Here is a 22312-nt window from a genome sequence, read left to right as displayed (position 1 = left end):
ACCTGTAATTCTTCATGTGCTGGAGACAGGAAGAAATTCACTGTGATAATAGCGTCTGCGAAGCCAGCGGATGACAGGCAGGGTGTATTCGTCTGAGTACATGCAGACGTCTTGCATGGTGATGTCTCCATTTGCACTAATACCCCTGCCCCGGGCTGCCTGCAGAGCCAGGAGAGGTCTAATTGGTGCAGTCGGTAGAGTCAAGAGCTTGATGCATTTCATGCTAAATTAGGCGCCTGTGTTTGGTCAGATGAATCACCTCATGGAAACATGGGTTTCTTCCATGAAATGAGCCCCCAGCAACCAACTCACGCGTTGAGCTCTACGTGGGAGACTTCCAATCTGAGTCAAAGTCAATCCCACCCCGTTATGGCCCTCATAGCTTATCCCTTTTGCCTTTTAAGTCATACGGGGTAGATGTCACACTTTGTCAGCCCTAATGTCACTGAAGCAAAGGGGTTTATGTCTGGAATACGCGTGCACAGCCCTGCTCACAAACCCTGTGAGCCCAGAAGGTCGGTGTTGGCATCTACCTTCATTCAACTGCTGTGACATGGAAGGATCAAACAAAGATGTTGTTCTGAGGTTGCAGCAGTGAATGAAGCTACAAGTTAGCAAAGTTGTCACAGAGGACATCTGACAGTGCTCAGAATTATTTTGGAGGTTTCTGGCAATCTTTGACATCAGTTGTTACTTGGGCTATAAAATATCTTACAGGTGATGTGATATAAGGAGGTAAACAAAACAGAATGAACACCATTGGACTCTCGTGGCATCTGAGTCCTACCATGCTCCAAACTGCCTAAAGAGAATCAGAAGATCTGTTTGGTCCTTTCTTCCCGCCATAAACCGCTAAAGAGCACTTCTTCCCCCAATCTGTAATTTCTTTAAATTGAAAAATTCAGAGACAAACCATGTACTTTCAATGCAGTTTATTGAAGGCACAGTGAAAAGCTGGGAAGTTTGAGCAGTCATTGAAAGAAGCTCTGTTCGTGTGAGTACAAGATGTCAACTCGGAAGATTTACACACCGATAACTTCCCTTGGCATTTCGGGGGTGGGGATGGCGGGGGGTGGGGGTGAGTTCTTCTAAAAATCAGCACGCTTTGAACTAGCCACCCCTAACATGCAGAAGCAAATGAAAGTACTACGTATTCATCTGTAAGCAAATTCCACAAAAGCCTATGGCTGCAGCGTAACTAGCAGGTGCTTTGAAAGCTGAAATTGCCTTGTTTAAAATTTAAGCTCAAATTGGCAGCTCAGGGTTTCTTCTTTGACCAAGGGAAAAAAGAAAAAATTAAAAAAAAAAAAAAAAAGGAGCGTGCTCTTTGCAGTGCCTCCTGGGAAAGTTAAATCATCACTCTCTTTTCTGAAATGCTTTGGGAGGAGCTGGAAGAAAAAGAGGTGTCTTGTAAGGAAGAAGATTGTTAATGAATTTGCTCATTATGGGAAAAGCCAGAGACAGAAGGCAGCGCAACAGGCGAACCCTTAAAGCTGTGATAATCTAGACAGTATAAACTCGGAGAAATAATACTGTGTTGAGCACCTGCTGGAGAAGCTTGCTAGATGTGTCTTTAGGCTGGGGACTCTGAAAACACAACCTGGTGGGGTATATATCTGATGCTAATAAATGTGGGAATGGGCTTGGTGACGAATGTTGCTACTAGTGGGCAGAGAAACTATCCTGCATCATCTCAGTGGTAGGAACCGCGCGTCTACGCGTTGCTCTCCGACGTTGCTGGCTGTGCCACCTCCCCACCTGAAGGCCCTACGGAACCACGCACGGGTCTCTGACAACCCCGAAGTTCCCCACCACGCCGTTGTTGCACCCCACAACTTCGGGGCTGTTTGCAACGACGACGGGAGAGCCCCCCAGCTGCCTGATGACGCAGCCTTGGTTTCCAAAGCTGACCACCCCACCAGCTTGGCAAGCCCCCATTCTAGCATTCAAGCCCCCATTTCCCGTGCTGATGACGGTGCGAGCTGGGTACCCCCCGCTCCGGGAGCTGAATCCTCCATTTTTGCAGTTGACCACTCCGGCTTGGCAATACACCTCTGGGACACACTGCTTGGCCACCGAGCTAATGACTCTCTTGGGGTGGATCCCAGCGCTTCGGGAGCTGAATCCTCCATTCTGGGAGCTCTGTCTTCCGGACCGTCTCCCCAGGGAGCCGTAGGCACACGCAGCCCCGTTTGCAGCCAGCATCCCGCACTCGTCAGGGATATTGTAGCCACTGCTGACCACAGCTGCAAGACAGCCCACGGGATTAATTATTTAGAGAGGAAAACTGGAAGACTCTCACAAGGCAAGTTGTCTCATGAGTGACAGAACCGACCAAACCTGATTTCCTCTAGATTTGTCCAACGTATCTTAGCCCCTGCTCCTTCCAACTCCTCCCCCATGTCCCAACACATCCCCTCGCAGATCCTCCCAGTTCCCACGTTGCTCATCTGGCTGGTGCCATACTCTTTCCCAGGTTCAGTGTGCCTTGGTGCATTGCCTGGCATGTTTGCCAGGACTGCTCGCTGTTGCTTCCAAGAGTAAAAAAGGGTCATGAATTTTATCTTCCCCCCTCTATCCGAAAGCTGATTATTTTGAAATTCAGAGGTATTTGAGATTTCTGGGCCTGAACCTTCAACAGCGGCCTGGGCTGAAATGGAAAAGGGACACGAAGGTAGAGGGAGCTGGGGCAGACAGATAACGCTACTCCATAAACTTCCTTTCCAAAAATGAAAAACCCTCATGGCTGAAAATCTTCAGGTTACTTACACACGCTCACCGGGTTCCCCACACATATCCTGTTAGGGGAGAGAAGAGAAATGCACGTTATCCTATTAACCAGTTGCATGCACATTTAGAAACCCGACGTTACTCATAACTTCCAGCCATACATCCAGCCCACTTAATCCCTTGTTGTAACATGTCTGACTATCCCTAGGACAGGAACTGTTTGTGCTGGCACAAGGGTGGCCTGTATGGCCTCCAGTCATCTCTCCAGCCCCAGTTTCTGTGAGCCTGGGAGGATCCTAGAGCTGCAGATTTCACTGGGGAGCTGGAATCGTTCTGGCCTCTGATACACAGGAGAAAAGGGCTCAGTCACCCACCTGCTCTCTTCACCCTCCAGTAGAGTCTTATATGTTGCAATCTCAATATCCAGGGCCAGTTTGACATTCAGCAGCTCCTGGTAATCCCGCAGCATGCAAGCCAGCTCATCCTTGGCCTTCTGGAGGGCATTCTGCAGCTCAATGTGCTTCTCCCGGGCATCTTTGAGGGCACAATCCCCACGCTGCTCAACATCACAAATGGAGGTTTGCAGGCAGGACACCTGTCAGAGGGGAGGACAACAGCACAGGTGTCTTCAAGGTTTCGTTTCATAATTCCTGGACATTCTGGGTTTGGATTAATCCACTCCTCCAATTGCAAACAGAGAAAAAAACCACCAGCATCCCTTCTCTCTATGCACTTTTTAACTATACATTTTCCAACAACAGCCCAGAGCAGGTCTTAATTCTACTAAAGGCCGATGCGTCATCTTTCCCCATATCTGAGCTGTCCTGTAAGACATTGCCCTTTCTGGAAACATCACCTGTGGGCCTCTCCTACCTGCTTCTTCACGTTCTCCAGTTCACACTGCAGCTTCTGTATCATCCGGGTTAGCTCTGAAATCTCACACTTGTTGCTTTGCAGATCATCACAATACTTGCCTCTCTTATCCTGAAGCTCCTGAAACTGGAACCAAGAAACAAGTCAATCATCGGGTTTGACCCACAGCCTGTTAAGTAGCCAGGCAGACACCCAGGTGGCGTCTTACTCACCCTGGTTTGGTAGAAAGCATCAACTTCTTCTTTGCTCTTCTGAGCTATTTCTTGGTACCAGCACTCAACGTTCTTGATGATGCTTTCCATGTCCAGGTCTCGGTTGTTGTCCATTTTCACGATGACCGAAGTGTCACATAGCTGGCGATCCACCTGAGCTCGTTCCTGCAGGTTGGGGAATGGCTTAGTCAGCTGTTAGCAATTCTCAGACTTTGTAGTGAAGGAAGGGCTGGGACAAAGAGCCACACTGCTCAGCTGATGGGTATAACAAGTCAAGAAATGTCCCTCAAGTTGGCTCAGCAGAAAATCCTCCCTGCTGGATGAGTTGCCACATGCCAGCTGCTGACCTACATGCTGACCTGCAGCAATTCTGTCCACATCAAGGGCAAGGAATTTGAGTGACTTAACCCTTGGTATCCTGTCATCTTCAGCTGCTTTACTGATGTTAATGACAGGATTAAACTGGGAGTTTCTTTAGCTCTAATCAGACAACTGCAATCCGGAGTAACTAGACAGACGCATCTCTTTTCTCAGGGGTAGAGTTAGGACACAGCCAATTCATACCTGGAGCTGCATTAAGAAACGGGGAAACACCCTATTTCCAGCACAATCATGTTAATATTATATCAACCTTGTACTTCTATGCTTTCAAGTATTCAGGGCTTGGGATGAGACATGTTCAAGAGGGGTTTCAAGCTGTAGAAATCTGGAGCACCTGAAGGATGAGACAGCACCACCAAACTCCTGGGACAGACCAGAGAAACTCACCTCCTCAAACACACATTTCAACAATTCCAACTGCCTTCTCAACAGATCCACCTTCACCTCCAGCTCTTCCTTGTTCAAAAAGATACAGTCTGCATCCTGCAAGAGAGGAGACACGTTCCAGCCCAATCTCACTGAAAACATTGGAGAAACACACAGAAGACAGAGGCAGCGCCAATAAAACAGCAACATGTTTCAACAAGATTTCAAGAGTAAAAAGGTGTGAGAGAGAGTGAGTCAAGATGCCCTGGTGTCTCCTAAAGGAAAACAAAACCATTCCAACGTGACTTACAGGGGTTAGTTTATTTATTACTTAGGACCTAGCTACAAACTCAGAATTGACTAATGAGTATTTAAACATAATTTTTTAATATTGTTCAAATGATTTCTGCTTTTCTGATGTCCAAGTATAAAGGACGTGAAGAGACGGTCAGAAAATAACCAGTGTCTTAGACACCGGGTATTCCAGTGTGACCTCTCCCACTCTGTCCCCCTTCCACCCTCCCATTACGCTTCAAGAATGTGCTTAGGGTAACAAAACCATTGCTGTAGTGCTGATGACGTAAACTTTGAGGATACATTATTTTTGCTTTCTACTTGCATTTGTCTCATTTTCTGACCCAGTGCCTCTTTACAGGCCTCCCTCCTTCTGCTCATTCTAACAGTTTTGTTGGGCATTTGCTAATAATGCACTATTTCAGCCAAGCTTTACACCAAATAAACCTATTAGAGGTATAATGACTCATGTCGTTCTAGCTTCTCACCTTTTTGAGTGCCACAAACTCATTCTCCACGGTTGTACGCCTGTTGATTTCCTCTTCGTATCTGTTGGAAAAGAAGAAGAGGGCTGAGGCAAGCAATACTATCAGACACACAGACGTTAACCACCAGGTATAAATTACAACCTTCGCTTGCTCAGAGACCGCCATCAGGCACTGTAAGATCAGTGTCTGGAGACCAAACATTAGACCATCCCAAGATCAGAAGCTTCTTCATGAACAACAACATTAACAATGCAAAGAGTTTGCAAGTGAGACAGAAGAATGTGACATCCCCAAAGGGGATGTGCCACATGTCTGGGAGATGTTTCCTGAAATGAACCAGAGGAGAAGTGAAATGCCAACAGTTGGAGGAGACCTGAAGGCCCTTACTTGCACTTGAACTCCTCCACCAGCTGGCTCGTGGCACATTCTTCGCTGCCCAGTTTTTGCTTTTCACATAGCAAGCAGTCCAGGCGCTTCCGCAGGTCGCAGATGTAATTCTCAAAGTACAGTTCAAGGTTTTTCCCTTTCTTTGGTAGGACGTATTGCTGCAGGAGGCCCCACTTGGTCTCCAGCACTTTGTTCTGCTGCTCCAGGAATCGAACCTGCAGGCCAAAAAGTAGCAATTCTTCAAATAAAGAGATGAATGCGATAACTCCACACCTGGTTTAACTGCCTCCTCTCACTGTGGAATTGCAGGTGTAAGAATAGGATTTTGGGGAAGTGAGAGGTGATATGCCATGATTATCATACAACTATCTGCCCTTATTTAGAAATGTAAAATTCACATGTCTAAATTATTTAGAAATCTAAATGTCACATGTCTAAAACTGCCTTTCTCGCCAATGAATAGAAATAAAGCTCCTCTGCACGGTATCTCTGATGTATTTCAGGATGAGACTGAGTCCCCAGAGGGTGGAACCTGCTTGTCTCTGTTTTTTCTACAAAGTTGACAGCTCAGACTTAGATATCTCATGTTTAGGTGCCTGAACGAAGATTAATCTCCTTTGCCTCAGAAATGGTTCTGGAACAGTCACTATATTTAAAGACAAAGGGGGGAAGAGGGTCTAGTACAGGACAGACAGATGAGCCCATCGGGGCTGTAACTTCTAGCTGAGGTAGAAGAAGGCTGCAGTGAGAAATCCAGCCTTGAACTGAGGCCGTCCAGAGAGGAGACACCTGCAAGAAAGTCCAGTGCCACCATGGCCACGATACAAACACCAGCAAATACTAGAACCGGTATGTGGCTGAAATGAGCCCTTCCCCAATACTGAAGATCTCACTCTGAACCACCCTGGCTCTGTGGGAATCTGGACCCTTGCATGGACCCAGCTCAGTGACTCATGGCACGAGCTGGACTGGAGTTTTGGATAAGGTTGGTCGTGTTTTATTTTTCTCAAAGAAGTGCAAGCATGAAGCAGGTTTACACTCACCTTGTCGATGAAGCAGGCGAACTGGGTGTTGAGAGTCTTGATCTGTTCCTTCTCCTGGCAGCGTATTTCATGTTCCAGTGGGTCGACCCCAACACAGAGGGGCTTCAGAAGCCGTTCATCAATGCAGATACCTTGGATGCCATCAGCCTTGCGATCAGGGTAACCTCTCACAATACTATATCCCCTGGGGCCGCAAAGGCCAACCCTTCCTCCAACACTACCGTAGCCTACACCTCCAAAGCCGAACTCTCCAAAACATCCAGTACCACAGCCCCCGTTCACGTAGGAAATTCTCCTGTTTCCACCCAGGTTGCAGACACTCCTGCTGCTATAGGCAGCAGCTCCGCATCGGACAGGTTGGCAGGCGGAGGCGGCGTAGCTTCGACCACAAATCTCTGAAGCTGAACTGAAGCCTCTTCGTCCCAGGACAGATCTCACTGTAGGCGCCTGTCTGCTCATCGTGGCTTATTTGAAGGTGGAATATGAAAGTTTAGGGGAAGCTCTTCTGCAGGAGAGGAACAGAGGTCCCACTGAAGTGACACAGTGATGCTACCCCTTATATATATTTGGGAAGCCGGCCTTGATAGGATCAGGACGTTAATTTAAAGCGCTTAAGGGTTTGGTTTGCCTGGCAGCAATAAATGCTCCTCAAAATGCAAAACAGCCCAGCAAATACTAACTACTGAGGAAATAAAAAGGAATCTAAAAGTGCTCTGTTTGCAACTTGGCTTAGAATATATTACGGTTTGAAGTGTTCCCCTAACTTACGCTAATTATAGTTTAGCAAACATTTTTGAAGAAACTCTTTGTGATTTGTTTGCAGTGTGTCGTTTGGGGTTTTGTGTCTCATGGGGTTTTGTGTATGATGGCATGTTTTGCAGACTTGCACTTTGCGGGGGTAATTTCACAATCTTTGGGTGCGGAAAAGTAACCCAAAAAAAAAAAAAGTCAACCATGGAAAAACACCGCGGAAGTTGTGTTGTGATGGATGGATCATTTCTGTACCCAAAACAACAGCAAATTCACTGAGTTATGGGTCTGGATTCATATGTAAGGACTCAAAATGCCCCCCCAAAACATTCCCATGCAGCATTTCACACTAACCACCTCTCACCATCATGAAACACCTCCAAAACAGAGCAGATTGCATCCAGAAACTGCAGTCTATTTCGATTTGCTTACCAGATTTATGTTCTGTGCAGTCAGTGACATTTTCGCTTGAGTAATGCTGCAGATTCTTAACCTGAAGTCCACTTGACACAGTTAAATCTTTGGCCCTTGTTATATTGGAGCTTCTACCAAGCTGGATGTCAGAGACCTTTTTGATTCATCTTCTGGTAGTCTCTACAGGGAACAAGAAAGGAACAGTAGCACATTTCAACCTGGCGAGATCCACCTCATTCAAGAAGCGACAGCTAGAAGTTGGGTGACTTTGCCAGACATGTCCTTGACACTCAGTGGAGATACATCTCCAAGAGAAATAGCCCCTGGGTCCGTGCTTAGGGGAATTGGGGTGATTCACTCTCCACAGGCTCTGGTCTTTCTCCATCAACAGAGGAAGTCTTAATGAGTGGATTAGAATGGACACCAGAGATGGCTTTGACTCACATTGGCAAGGTGAATCTCTCTCTCCTAATCACCAGCCCAAGGAACTGAGACAGTGAACCAATCTGTCAACCATCTGAGGGCCTTCTCCTAACTGACATTTGGAAAGTCAAAACAATAGGGCTCTTTCAGCTCTTTGAAAGTGTTTGGGAGAAAAAGAGACATTATAGTGCAAACAGCTAAATGCCCTCAGCCCTTCCAGACCGAAAGGGAGCAACACACGGATTATACATGCGACACGATGATATCTAGAGACACCTGGTAGCTGTGTTCCCTCATTCCCATTAACTCCCCCCGAGAACATTTTCCAAGAGTTAGGATCAGGTGGTGCAAATCATAAAAACAGTGCTAAACTTCTGTAAAACATTAAACCTTCTAATATCAAGTTCTTAAAAAGAATGCATGCGCACCGAAACCAGAGGACGTGACTGCAGCACCAAGATTCACAAAACTATTAATTGGACGTGTAATTGCCACTTACGTGAGTTTGAGGGGCTGGTGGTATAAATTAGTTGCGTAAACTGATACTTTTGCCCTATACAAATGGGATAATTCAACATATTTACAGCATGACTTTCAGATTACACCTTTGTTTATAGTATTTTAGGCTCACGGTTCATACTGGGTTGCCAGCACAATTGGCAGCATCAGAACAAATATTAGAGACTTCAAGCTAAAGCTGGTAACATCCCAGACCCTTTAAGTTCTAGACAAAGATTTATCAGAAGCAAAATGCATATTTGAATCCAAAGAAGAGTACAAAAGGGAGTTGTAACAAGCTCTATATAGGAAAACTGCGTCCTGGACCAGAAGTCAGACTGAAGACTGGTGCGCCGCTGCTCCCTTTCTGCACCCCATTATACACGTCGGCTGTGTGGGAGACACCTGGAACGTACCATAGACTGCAATTAAACGTCTGTGAACCAACTGTGCTGCAGCAGCCCCAGTTCCAAAATGCCTCACCAGAGCCACTGCCTTCCTGATAGGTAAGAGATTTGGGACATAAGTTGCCCAGCACTGGGTAAAATTTCTGTGTTAGCCAAATCCCTGTTGTTGCTCCTGAATCCCAGGGACAAGGCAGCTGTGCAGAAAGTTCACTTGTGTCTCTTAGGTCTTGCCAAGGAGCAATAAGTGTTTTGCCTCTTGGTACATAAGACCTCAAGAATCGACAATTTGTTGTTGTGAGCAAGGACATGGGAAATGGGAGAGTACTCTGAAGTGAAAATTACATCTTTTTGACTAAAAAAAAAAGGGGGGGGGGAGGGGAAGGACTGAGGAAGCAAAAGAGGAAAATATTTTGATGAAGGATTGGATGAGTCATTTTGACAACTTGCAATCTCTCCCTTTGTCAGCATTCTTCTCCCTGAATGTGCTGCTGAAAATGGAATTCATTATAAGAACATGTGAAGTTCACTAATTTGTTTGTTGCCTCTGGAGATGAATCCCAACTAGCTCTTAAAATACGTTTTATGCGATAGTCTCAAAGAGCCGTGCTCCATCTCTGTAATTATCCTCAGCCATAGAAAACTCAATTGCATTCAGACAGGACAATGGCAATAACCTACCTGTGCTATCACCCTTTGATAGATGTAAGATTGGGTCGTAACATGTATTTTTATACACACGGCTTCTTGGACTGTATAGTCTCTTGTCCCTGTCATTCATGAGATGTTAAAGAACTGATCTGATTAGTGCAGTCTCGTTCCCTTGTATCCTAAAGCCAAAGTTGTCCAAGGGAATTCAGTCTGGTAATGTATTTTTTCCTCTCATTAACCTACATCTGCTCTATGTTAGAAGTCAAGGCTGGGATTTTTCAAAGGATGTTCCTCATAAAATTCATCAAACACTGGGCCTGGGTGCACCTTCCTCCCTGCTTCAGCCATCAAACTGGCCATGTATTCTAATTTCATCTTTGAGACTCCCTCTATGGCTAATGGAAGGAGATAGGCATCTCTAGACGGTGATTCATCGCATCCTAAAATAGGCAGCTAAGACAGGTGGGAGGAATCCACCTCTGGAGGTACTCACCTCTATTCTTACTGACTACCAGAGACAGTCTAGACAACCAGACAACTAGACCAGGCGCCCCACTTCTGGATGGTTGAAGCTAGCTGAATTAGTCCCACCCTTTGGGCGCCAAATTTCTTTAGCACCTTTGAAGTCTTAATGAGAGTACACAACATCACACGCTCTAGATTTGCTCAGTTCCTGATGTATGCATATATCCTATCTCCGTGCGGTGATTACCTCCTGTAAAGCTGAGGCTTGCAACGAAGTGAAGGTTTGTTTTGATCTTTTTCATGTTGATGTCTCCCTCCCACAGAATTGCACGGCGGAAATGAATGTGGCATGTGTGGGAATCCAGGTCCCTGGATGGGGCGGCATCACTGCCTGTTTAAGGCAAAAAAGATTAGAAAAGGAAAAAAAATACTGCAGCCGTTATTAGGTTACAGCAGCTTCCCTACAAATCCACAGGAGCTCTTATCCCTTCCACTTGTAGCTGTTTTCTTGGGCAGAAGAGTTTCTCTGAGCCACACAGAAGGAAGGAATTGCCCATGGAAGGTGGGTTGGGTCATCCTGGGAAGCATATTCAGCCAGCAGGAGATAAGCTCTGCCTTTTGTTATGCTCACGCCCTAGTGCCCAAGCCCATGTTTGATTTGGTTTGTGCAGCTTTGTGATGTACTGCTGAATTTCTGATGAAAGGCCTGGCTGATTCATGAAGTGCTGAGGTACCGAGAGGCTGATCACAGGTTTAAAGTAAAACACTTGCTAAATTTAATTTATCACATCTTGAAATGGTGACAAGGGGGGGGGGAGTTGGAGGTGAGAAAACGACCCTAATTCTGTGTCATTTCCCCAACTTATTCTTCTCCTGCATAAAAAGTGACAGGATCGTCTATTTTCAATGGAACACCATAACCTTTATGAGACACTCAAACCCCTCTTAATGAATATTTATGGATGCTCAATTGTTTTTTTCTTGTCAAATCTTTCTTGTGGTTTTCTTCATTAACGATTGTGCCTGTTTTCTCTTGTGCTCCCCATATCTGATTGGGAGATAATGTCCTATTACATGAGAATTATGGGGGGAGAGAAAGCTCTTCCAGTTCTGAATCACGATAATTGCTTTGGATAGGAAAGACCTTCCCCTCTGGATTCTCCCTTTTGTAAAACACATAGCTGTCCAACTTGCCTCTGTATGGTTCATTTTTTTGTTCTGCTTGTTGACTTTCATCAGTTTAAACACAAAACACCTTAGTACTTTGTGGTTGATTTATGTTACTAATTTGTTGGCTTCTTTTTTTAATCTGCTCAAATGTACAATAAAATATCTCCCTTTGATCTGATTTGAAATCCTAAACTGGTAGTCACAGGATTTCTAAAACGATGCTGAAAAAAAAGCAACCATTCCTGAGCTTTTCCCTATAATGACCCTATTGCAGCAGATTTTGAAGAGGTATAAAATGTGTTTTGTCATCACACCTCTGTGGTAGACACGCTATAAAAATGCAAAGAGACTGAGATGACTTCCCTATGAATCTTAAAACACCCATTGAATAGCATTGGGTAGGAGCCAAATTTGGTGCAAATCAGCCTAAATAAGCTGACTTTAAAAGGCTTCCATAATTTACACCAACCAAAGACTGGATCTACATGACACTCTCTGGGCAGCCCTGCCACCTCTGCTTCGTTGTTAAGACTTCTAAGTGGATACGTCTTGCCCAGGAATAGGGCATTTCTGTATTCTTGGCAAACACTAAAAACCAAGTGGCAACATGTTTGTTCTCCGTGCAGTTTATTGGAAAAACAGCAAAATGTTTAAAGCTCTTGAGTCATCAAGATAGAAGTGAGGGTGCTGTGATTTATGCGTATGTCAGGACACTAAACAAGGAAGCTAACAGGAGTACAAGCGACGTAATTACTCTTTGCTGACTACAGAAGGTGAAATGTGTTTTTCTGAATTTAGATTTCCTTTATGACTTGCCTGCCTGCATATGGATGACCAAACTGCTCCAAGACAGTCAACAAAGAACATCACTGGAGTCCTGCCCTCCTCTCCGTGACCCCATGTGTCTCACCACTACAGCTCCACTGGCTTGTCTAAAATTGCATCAGATAGACTTTGATGAAATGGTGAGTCCTAGAGAGCTCAATTCCAGAAGCACTTCCCAGACCACTGCAGGGAAAGGATTCTGAATTAATACCACGGCTTGTTTCATAGATAGCACAGGCTTAATCAGGAAAAAAAAAGAAAAAGAAGGCTGGTGGGAAGCAGGAATTGAGTGATAGTGACTTAAGTGTCCCAACACAACCATCAGCCCTTTAAAGAAACAGCAGAAATCAAAAGGAATACGTTTTAAGTGTCTCTTTTTTGATGTGATGCTGGTGGAGTTTCTCTGATGTGGTTTCATGATGCTACAATGGTCTTGTACCCAGTACGCCTCTTCCTTGTGTGTAAAGTGGAGCTGAGGACATTTTTACCGCTGAAAGTGGAGCAGGGCTTTCATTCTTCTACTTTAGGTCTTATGTCCTGGTTGTCTCACAGCTGAAGTTTAGATCCGGGTGTTCCTGGAGCATGGAGGTCCAGCTGAAACCCTCACCCCTGGCCAACGCATCGCTTGCGGGTGAGCTGAGTTTCCCACGCTCTTTGCAGCTCTGCAGCTCTCTCCACAGCTCCCTGCAGTCCTACTGCAGAGTCCACCGCTGCCCGGAGGGGCTGAGCTCTGGCATGAATGGCCCCCACCTCTGGCCCTAAATTCTTCACTCCTAGGGATGCAGCTGGGAGCACCAGGGATATACTGCCTGCCTGTGCAGCTGGCAACGCTTCTGGATGTAAATCCTCTGAGGCAGGCACCAGCATCTTCAGGTAGGGACGCTCCACCAGCGCTACAGGAGGACTTGCATCTTCTGGACTGTCTACCAGTCCCACAGCCCAGGTCGGCTTTACAGACAGTGATGGTGTTGCAAGGGGGGGCGATCACTGTCATGGGAAAACAGAAGCTGAATCACTCATGGGGAGGACGTAACCTTCCTCCTCCCCCTGCCAACAAGAACTAGATTGTTGTAAGGAAAATAGAAAACCTTGAGCTTACTTACACTCTCTCACGGGGCTCCCAAGGTGTATCCTGAAGGAGAAGGAGGTCACAAGGTTATCCATCACGTCGCTAGCATTGCTAGAGTTTTCCAGCCTCCTTGTCTCTGCTGAAGAGTCCCAAGGACTGAACACAGCCCACACATGGTTGTAGTGGTACCCACCTGCTCTCTTCACCCTCCAGTAGAGTCTTACATGTCGCAATCTCAATATTCAAGGCCAGTTTGACATTCAGCAGCTCCTGGTAATCCCGCAGCATGCAAACCAGCTCATCCTTGGCCTTCTGGAGGGCATTCTGCAGCTCAGCGTGCTTCTCCCGGGCATCTTTGAGGGCACAGTCTCCGCACTGCTCAGTACCCCAGAATGATGTCTGCAGAGACGACACCTGTCAGGGCAGACACAACAAGTCCTTACTTTCCCTGCCCTTTTTCTTGCCATGCGCACCTTGGAAAGAGAAATTCTCATTTCTTTTGAGAGTCCCAAATTGGCAAGTACTGAAGTTGTTTTTAGGAAAGCCAAATGTTTCCAAAATCAAATAATTTTTGAAATGCTACAGAAAGGCTGGACATGTCCCTGTACTGCCAGACTGTGGTTAAGTCTTGTTTTGAGGATACCAATACTTTGTTCTAACTGGAACCAATAATTAAGGTTTTCCATTACTTCCCGTTATAAACTATATAATGAATTAGATGGTCTGAAAATTATACCAGTTTCTATGGGTGCTGAATTACTGGTGAGTCATAATTCTACTCTACTTATTGGATGCTTTGAACCTGTGTCAGAAGCATTGCCTCCTGCCAGAATTCTTGCTGGAGCAATTTTAGCAATTCTCCAAGTGGCTGTAGCTAATCCAACAATCTAATTTGATGCAATTAGTTCTTTGCAATAATCCAAATGATCCAACAGAAAATACACCAGCAGGTAATATTTCTTCCCTGCTCAGCACTTGTAAGATCTTTGGACCAATGGAACCAGCGTGAGGCAATGCTCTCTGATAAAGGTGAAAGAAACGTCACAGAGATGTTGAAAACGTGACTTGGGATCTCACATCTAGGATCCAGAGAGTAAATATGATCCATCATACCTGCTTCTTCACATTTTCAAGGTCACACTGCCTTCTCTGGATCACAAAACTCAGCTCTTCAATCTCTTGCTGGTGGGACTTCAGTTCATCGCTGTCTCTCCCCTTTGCCTTCTCAGGCTCTTGGGGCTGATAGTAAGAAAAGAGAGAGCTGGCAATTAATACTGGTAGTGTAGGTAATATAGGAGCCTTGCTTCTGTTTCCAGAGTGAATTAAACCAGGTTTAGAAAAGCCCTCACAACTTTGCAGCTCCTGAGACCTTCAGCAGCAAATGGAGCTTTCCTCCTGTAGCTTTCACCGTTCAACTCACCTAAAACCTCCCCATTCCCAGCACAACTGAGTCCTGTCCCATTGCGCTGTATCTGTTCTGGGGATGTTCTCCTGACTTTGAGACTCACAGAGTTTAGCAGAATGGAAAATTAGTTCCAGAAATTACATAGTGAAGACGGAAAGGAAAAATCACCACCTTTGCACTGCTATTTTTGACAGTGAGAGAATTAAGGATATGTCACTGGATGATACAACTTACCCTAGTTCTGTACAACGCATCCAACTCTGCTTTGCTTTTCTGAGCTATGTCCTCATACCAGCACTCAGCTCTCCTGAGGATGCCCTCCATGTCCAGGCCTCGGCTGTTGTCTATTTTCACAACGACAGAGGTGTCACAGGGACTTCTCTCCAGCTCAGAGATTTCCTAGAAGCCATGTGAAGTGGCAGTAAGCTGCCAGTATGTCTCTGTCCCTGGATTTCTTATCTCACACTCCAGTGGAAGTAGCACCCCCACTGGGAGTTTGACCTGAGCCACAAACCAGGAGTTGATACTAGAGCTGGTCACACATGCAGCTTCATGGTTTGGGTTTTTTTGAGATCTCAAAGTATTCCTTATTTGGGATTCCCATTGCCTCCCAAAGAGAGCCTGGTGCCTAAATCAATGTGGACAAGGAGCAGCTGGTAGGAATAGCTGCCATCAGGCAACATTGGGACAGAAGCATCCATACCTGAGCAGAAACACATTTCAGGAACTCTAGCTCCCACTTTAGGGTTTCCACCTTTGCTTCCAGCTCTGTCTTGACCAGGTAGACACAGTTCACATCCTAAAAGAGTTTCCAGACATTCAGAAGTCAAAATGGTGCCTACACAGAGACCTAAGGCAATTTCATTATAATTCTAGAGTAAGAAATTTTGTTTAGAGTAGGAAATTTTGTTTAATTGGGAAGCTCAGATATCCCCTGAACAGCAACAGCTGAGGGGTCCCAAAAGCATATACAATATTGCTGAGTTCTTGCTTGAAAAACATCATGATTTGGGCATTAGGACTAGCAAGCTGTCAGTTTGGAATGAAACATACTTTCTGTGCTAAAGGGCAGAGGTTTAATGCTCTCTGGCAATACTCTGTGACGTGTTTTTCTGCATCTTTATTTGTCCAACGTCTAACATTCTCAAGACCTGATCCTTGCCTTGGAAGGAGCAGATCAGAGGAAAGCCCTTGGATGTGTGCATCAACCCTTCCACTCATACAAATGCCTTACCCTCTTCAGTAACACAAACCCGTTCTCGGCAGCTGTGCGTCTGCTCACTGCCTGATTGTATCTGCTGGGCAAGAGAAGAGACTCGTTACTGGGTCGCTCTGACACTGGAGATCTTGTTTGTCTGGGTATTTAGGGGTCAGGGTGCTTTTGGATCTCAGCTTTTCAGACCTCAGAGAGAAGTCTATGGATACGGACAAAAATTAAAGTCCCGTTAGACAAGCTATTTGAGCTCACTGCCCTGTGAATGGTTTCTACCCACTCACCTGCATCTGAACTCCTCAGCGAGTTCCCCCATGTCGTTCAGCTCAGGTTCCATCTGCCCCCACTCATGCAGCAGTGAGTCCAGCCGCCTCTGCAGGCTGCAAATGAAGTTGTTGAAGACATGCTTGATGTTCTTCTGGGACGGCAGGACCTGCTTTCGGAGTAGGCCCCATTTGGTGGCCAACACCCTGTTCTGCTGCTCCAGATGTTGCACCTGCATTCAGAAAGCAAAGCCACCTTTTCCAGGCACATTCTTAGATGCATTGTATGGGGACCAAATGAATGTGGGGGGAACAAGGCATTTTCTCTTCTGAGTCAATATTCCAGGGGCTCACTGTGGTTGAAAGGGGATGAGAAGACAAAAGGGGGGCATTGCAATATTCATAATCCTATAACCCTAGAGCAAACTGGGCATGCTGCTCTCCCATTCTCCAGGGAAGCCCTAGACAACACAGCCTTTGTGGCAGCTACAGAAACCATGGAATATTTAAATAGATCTGCATATCAGTTGGCTGACAGTGGAAACCATCATTTATCAATAGGAGCCAATGCAACTTTACAAGGTCTAGCTGTGCAGAGAGAAGTCAACAGTGGAGAAGCTCGGTAAGATGCCTTGGAGGAACAGCTCCCTTCCGCTATTAATAATAAAACCAGATGCATTTTATCAAAGCACATAAGCACATAAACCGGATTAAAATAAGAGTATCGGCTAGATCTGCACTTGTAGCTCATCGTACTGGAGTCACACATGCTAAAACCAGCACAGGGCTCATGTAATAGGATGAGAGAAGGAGGGGAATCTAAGACCTGAGCACAAAAATGTTTCCTTCACACTTAAACCTCATCATTCCTTTAAGTTTTGTCTCAGTTCTCACCTTGTTAATCAAAGAGGCAAACTGGTTATTGAGGCTCTTCAAATGCTCTCTCTCCTGCTTTCGGATGCGCTGGATTTCGGCGTCAATCTTCACATCACAAGGCTGCAGCAGCCTCTTGTTGACATGCGCCGCACAAAAACCTTCACTTTTGTAGCTCACACCATGGAAACCTAACCCATGACTCCTACCTTCACTATTGGCGTGGATGCCCCCGCACCCCCAGCCTGCACAGACCCCCTGCGCGAGGCTTTGGCCAGAAGAAATCCATTTACACCCATCTGTGTTTTGGAGGCTCTGGCCACTGTGGCTCCAGGCTCCATAACTTCTTCCGAATAGCGCAGCAGGGGGGAAAGTGCTGCTTCGGCAGCAGCTCAGGCCACTCTCAGCAGAAGATGATGAGAAGAACTTTCTTCCGTGAAAAGACCTTCCAGCTGACAGCTGCTGGCTCATGCTGGCAGTTGTGAGGGAGGAGAGGATGCTGGAGGACAACAGAGCGTGCAACTCAAAAAAGGGGCCCCTCTGCTCCAAGAGCCCTGAGCGCCTCCTTTATACACATCTCAGAAGTGGGGCTTGGTTGATGGAGATGAATAATTTGGGGTTTCCTTGGGGTTTGTCTTGCCTGGCGGCGATTTGTAGGTTTAAATATGCAAAACAATGCATAACACTGAACGTTTGTGAAATCCTACGGAACTTTACTGGTTTTAAATCGCTTTGTTTGCATACTCAGCTTGGAGGATACCATGGGCTGGGTTTTGTGAGAATTCTTTTGTTTTAGTTCGTCCTCCTTCCTTACATTAATTACACTTTAGCAAAGACCTTATGAGCATCTCCCTCTCTCAAGGACAATCTGTAAAGGAATGTTCTGTTGAACAGCAAATTATCAGGGATTTTTGCAGTATCTGTTCGTTTCATAGTCCCTCCCTTCACAAAGGATAGTAGGAGTTCATGAGGCACAGCCAAAGGCAGCCCAGCGCTTGGGAACCGGGAACCATAGCATCGACTGGACACGCGAATTTCCTTGCTATGATACAGAGTCCAAAATACTTCTTTTTTATAAATAGCCCTCCATCCACCATCTCCAGTTAAAGGCCATAACTGACTGGGGAGACAGAAGCGCCTTTTCTTTGCTGAGTCCAAGTCTGAAACGCCCAGCTCAGACTTAGATGCACAACTTTTAGGGGAATAAATTAGCGTAGCTGTATCTTCTCATTAAGTTTTTGGCTTTGATTGTGTAGAACACATAGAAAAATGAGACTCACGTGGAGAAGACAATAAATACCTTCGAAAATAGGAAGCTCAGCCACAAGGCTGTTAGCTGGATACTTGTTAATCATTTAATTGGAAAGAGCGGTAGGCTTGGCCTTGGTGGGCAGGCTATGAATGCACCAGTGACCAGTATCCTGCAAAAATACCTTATTAATACAGCTGCTGTATGGCTACTCTCTGCTACTATCCTTTATATTTGAGCTTGTAATTAAAACCCTTGGGATACCTCAAGGCAAATAAAAAAGATTTATTAGAGTTGCTTGACAGACAGGGAAGAAAAGGCTGATAAGTTTAATATATTTGCCGAGAGCCTCACAATACCTCAGAGGTGGAGCCAAGATTACATCTCTGTCCTTGTGGCTTCTTGCCAAAGCCTCTTTCAAAACAGAAAGGCAAAGGGTTTCATTTCAGATGATTTGAAATAAATGGTTTTCCCCTGCTATTGTGCTGTACTGACCCTCAACTTTTTCAATAGGGTCAAACCTTGGTCAGTGTTTTTTTGACAATTAAACATTTAAGCGTTTCAAATTCCCAAGAAATGGCATCGTATTTCATGTGCTCATTTCTTTCCTTGGTTTTGCAGTGATTTTTTTAATCTTTTTTTTTTTTTTTTTCCACTCCCTGGGCTCATTAGAGGGCTTTTTTCACCACCTTTCGCAAGAAGACTGATGAAAAACAAAACTGGTTACCAGCAACCGTGCTGGTATTCTGTCTCCAAGAGCGGCTGATGCCAAAGGTTTTCTTGTACCTCATTATTTGCAAATGTTCTGCACTGGAACAGCTTGCCCTTAGACCAGCAAGAGAGATAATTGATGGTATGAAGTAGCTGGAAAGACAACTAGCTTAATTGCAGGTTCTTGACAGCACTATCAATTACACCTACACACAGAAGAGCAGGAATGATTGAAGTCCTGGGTGTCTCACTTGGCTGCTTAAATACAAGCAGAATCCGTGGCAATCCCAGCTGGAAGAGCAGGATTGGAGCCCAGGAGGAGGGCGCTTGGCCTGGAGCTGCTCTGCCTCGGTCTTCATTCTGTGCTTCCAGTTTGTCTCTCCATCTCCCACCCAATCCCCCCGCTGAATCCGCATGGCCCCAGCGATGAGGTGCCGCGATGCGTGATGGTCCTCCTGCACCTTCTGAGCAGGGGTGGGTGATCTCACAGCGCTCTGCCTGGCCCTGCTGTAGCACGGAGCGTTTGGCTCCTTTCAAGCAAGAAGGAGTTAGCTCAGAGTTTTTGTTTCCTTGCTGTGGTTAGAGCCTACAGGGTCAGGGATGGTTTCAAAAGTTTTCCTCCCATAGAGAAACTTTGTTAAGCAAAACTTCCGCACTTGGGTTTTCACATCCACAGACATAGCAAAAGGTTCATCCAGCCAGATCAGCCTCCCCTCTGACTCTGAGTCTAGATGTCCCCTCATGACCCTGAGTCCCCAAAAGGGAGGTGATGGCACCTGAGGAGACCCTTGGGCTGTCCTGAACTGCCCAGCTCAGAGGGCGACATGGTCAGCTCTGCCTTCCTCTCCCAACTTCATCTCATCCCACCCAACTTGCTGCAGGAGACAAAGTTTGTGGGTGTCATTCGACATCAGAGAGTCTCCAGGTTTAAAATACACCAGATCTTCTCCACTTGCTTCCATCCAGTTGATGGAACTCAGTGTATTCACGTCAGAGCAATTGTGTTTGCTGCAGCTCCCTTTCAGGACAGGGAGGGTTGTATGTGTATGTGGGCACCAGGGGAGTAGCTCCCAGTGTAATCACAGCTCATTAATTTACTTCAAATCACCAGGAATTTGGGGAAAAGGCCAAGCAATGAAGATAGGAAGCCCACAGTTTTCATGGTGCTGCAATGTAGCCCTGAGTAATTTTGCAGCTTTTTGCCAAAGTAAATCAGAAGGGAAGTTGTTGTTCTGGCCACATCTGTACAGCAAAGAGGGCTCAAGCCCAAAACTCCATCACTCAGAGAGACTGGCAGAGCTGGTGCAAAGACCAGCTCTACACCACTATGGTACAACATTTTTCTCCCACTAGGTGGTGGTATCTAATGCATCTTGATCATCCCTGTCCACATGGGTTCTTGGTTGGGTTCTTGGTGGTGACATGAGCCTGTTCACACCTGGTTCAACACTCAGAAACCTCCAAGGATACCACTAGCAAGAGCCAGCTCACAGCTGTAGAGGGCAATATTTAGAAGCCAGGGCAGCATGGGAACGACAAGGTCCTCAGTCCTTGCAAGAAGGTGAGATTCATATGGATTTTTACTCTGAGGTTGACTATGAGCCCAGGATGTTGTGTAAAATATGTGTGCATCCAGTACTGCAGCTCTGGCAGGAGAACAACCCTGAGGTAGAGTTACCATCAGCTTTAAGAACAGCTGACCTACTGTCATCTTATTCACCAGCTTAGTGTCCTCCCCTCGTACCTGAATTCTTGCTCATCACGTCAATACTCTCGGAGGCTCAAGCTGTGCCTTTCGGTGTTACATCCTGAGCATGTTCACAGTGTTCTGATGACTGATAACACACGCCCCAAGACATTAATCTGAAGGCCCCATTTTATGATCTTTTCATTCCTTCAGCTCAGCCCCTGAGTCTCAGAAATAAAATTGTCTCTGGGCACAGCCTTGGGCAGTCTATCTTGTGGCATTTTCCACCAAAAATGCATGAGCAATATCTAATTGACACATACAACTCAGCGTTGAGTCAGTGAGAAATGAGCAGCGGATATATCCTCATACACATTGACATCGCACCTCTTTTAGCCACTTTCCACACTTTGCATGTGCTGTGGAGGTGGAAAGAAAACCATCTGCTTGATCATTCCAGCTCAGATCTGTATGGTCCAAAGACCTGAAACCTGGCCTCGGTCTTAACAGAGCCAAACACGCAGGCTCCTTACAGATACTATCAGGAGCTGGACCACATAACTGCTGAAGGAAAGGAACAGCAATAATTAAGCATTTTTAAAATATTATAATTTTAGGCAATTGAAATCCTGGGCCAGATTTTTCACTCCTACTTAAAAAGGGATGGCTTTACATGAAAGGAGGTGCCAGAACACTCAGCTCCAGAAACTGGAGATATGATTATAGCTTAGCTGACAAGCAGAACAGGTTTTGATATACCCTTCCAAACCATCCCTTCACTAAATTAGCCTGGCACTTAAGGCTATGTACTACCAGTGTGTAAACAGTACTTAAAACAACTTAGTGGAAACGCTGATCAAGCCCCTCATACAAGTTGGGGGTCAGCAATCTCTTTTCTAAGCTGGTCTCCCAGGCTCCTGTTAGAGCCAACCGAAACAGATGGTTTGTCTGATCTCCGGCGGGTGATTCATCCTCTACTAAGGTAGATGCACAAATTAGGTCTTTTGACTTGCCTCCAGAAGTGCCTGTTTCTCCCCATTGACTCTCCCTTCTTCCTTTTCGACCTTTAACTCTAGAAAACCGACCAGTAAAACCCGCAGACCTGACCACAGTGTTCATATTAATTCTTTATTTCTTCTGATTAGAGATAAGTTCTAGGCACCCTGTCTACATAATTAACAGTAAAACTAAAGGCCAGCAGTGCTCGGTAGTGTGCAGAATTACCTTTCACAGCTTCCGCTTTTTATTGTAAGGGGAGAGGCTTTGTCTTGATTGAAAAGCCTTACCTAATCTCTTAGATAAAAAACGGGGTTGTGATGATGCAGCTTATTTATCTCTTTGATCCTGAAGGACCGAATTGTTTCCGCGAGTGGTGTCGCAGTCGCCATGAACAGGGCGAAGGAACTGTCTCAGCTGTCGGAGGGCAGCTCTGCCCGGCACTTTGCAAGCTGAACCCGTGGGACGTGAG

At 45.8% G+C, this 22312-nt stretch overlaps 2 protein-coding genes across 2 annotated transcripts; both read right to left on the bottom strand.

Moving 5' to 3' along the window:
* Positions 1 to 1767: 1767 nt before the first annotated feature.
* On the bottom strand, positions 1768 to 7233 carry LOC141915681 (keratin, type II cytoskeletal 4-like). The gene is made up of 9 exons (XM_074807459.1): positions 6775 to 7233; positions 5732 to 5946; positions 5345 to 5405; positions 4584 to 4679; positions 3816 to 3980; positions 3604 to 3729; positions 3105 to 3325; positions 2770 to 2798; positions 1768 to 2246 (listed from the first exon to the last, which is right to left on the bottom strand). The coding sequence occupies exons 1-9, from the start codon at positions 7231 to 7233 to the stop codon at positions 1768 to 1770; spliced, it is 1851 nt and encodes a 616-aa protein (XP_074663560.1).
* A 4008-nt stretch (positions 7234 to 11241) lies between these two features.
* Positions 11242 to 17960, bottom strand: LOC141915803 (keratin, type II cytoskeletal cochleal-like). The gene is given in 15 exon segments (XM_074807677.1): positions 11242 to 11276; positions 12019 to 12137; positions 12814 to 12864; positions 12982 to 13267; positions 13311 to 13361; positions 13478 to 13506; positions 13637 to 13857; positions 14557 to 14682; positions 15083 to 15247; positions 15552 to 15647; positions 16083 to 16143; positions 16346 to 16557; positions 17219 to 17728; positions 17731 to 17774; positions 17942 to 17960. Coding segments are annotated over 15 exon segments (2025 nt in total).
* Between the last annotated feature and the right edge of the window lie 4352 nt (positions 17961 to 22312).

Source organism: Strix aluco, chromosome 27 (assembly GCF_031877795.1).
Source record: "Strix aluco isolate bStrAlu1 chromosome 27, bStrAlu1.hap1, whole genome shotgun sequence".
NCBI classification, from domain to species: domain Eukaryota; kingdom Metazoa; phylum Chordata; class Aves; order Strigiformes; family Strigidae; genus Strix; species Strix aluco.
The sequence above is the reverse complement of the archived record's forward strand: the minus strand, read 5'-3'. Positions and strand labels throughout refer to the sequence as shown.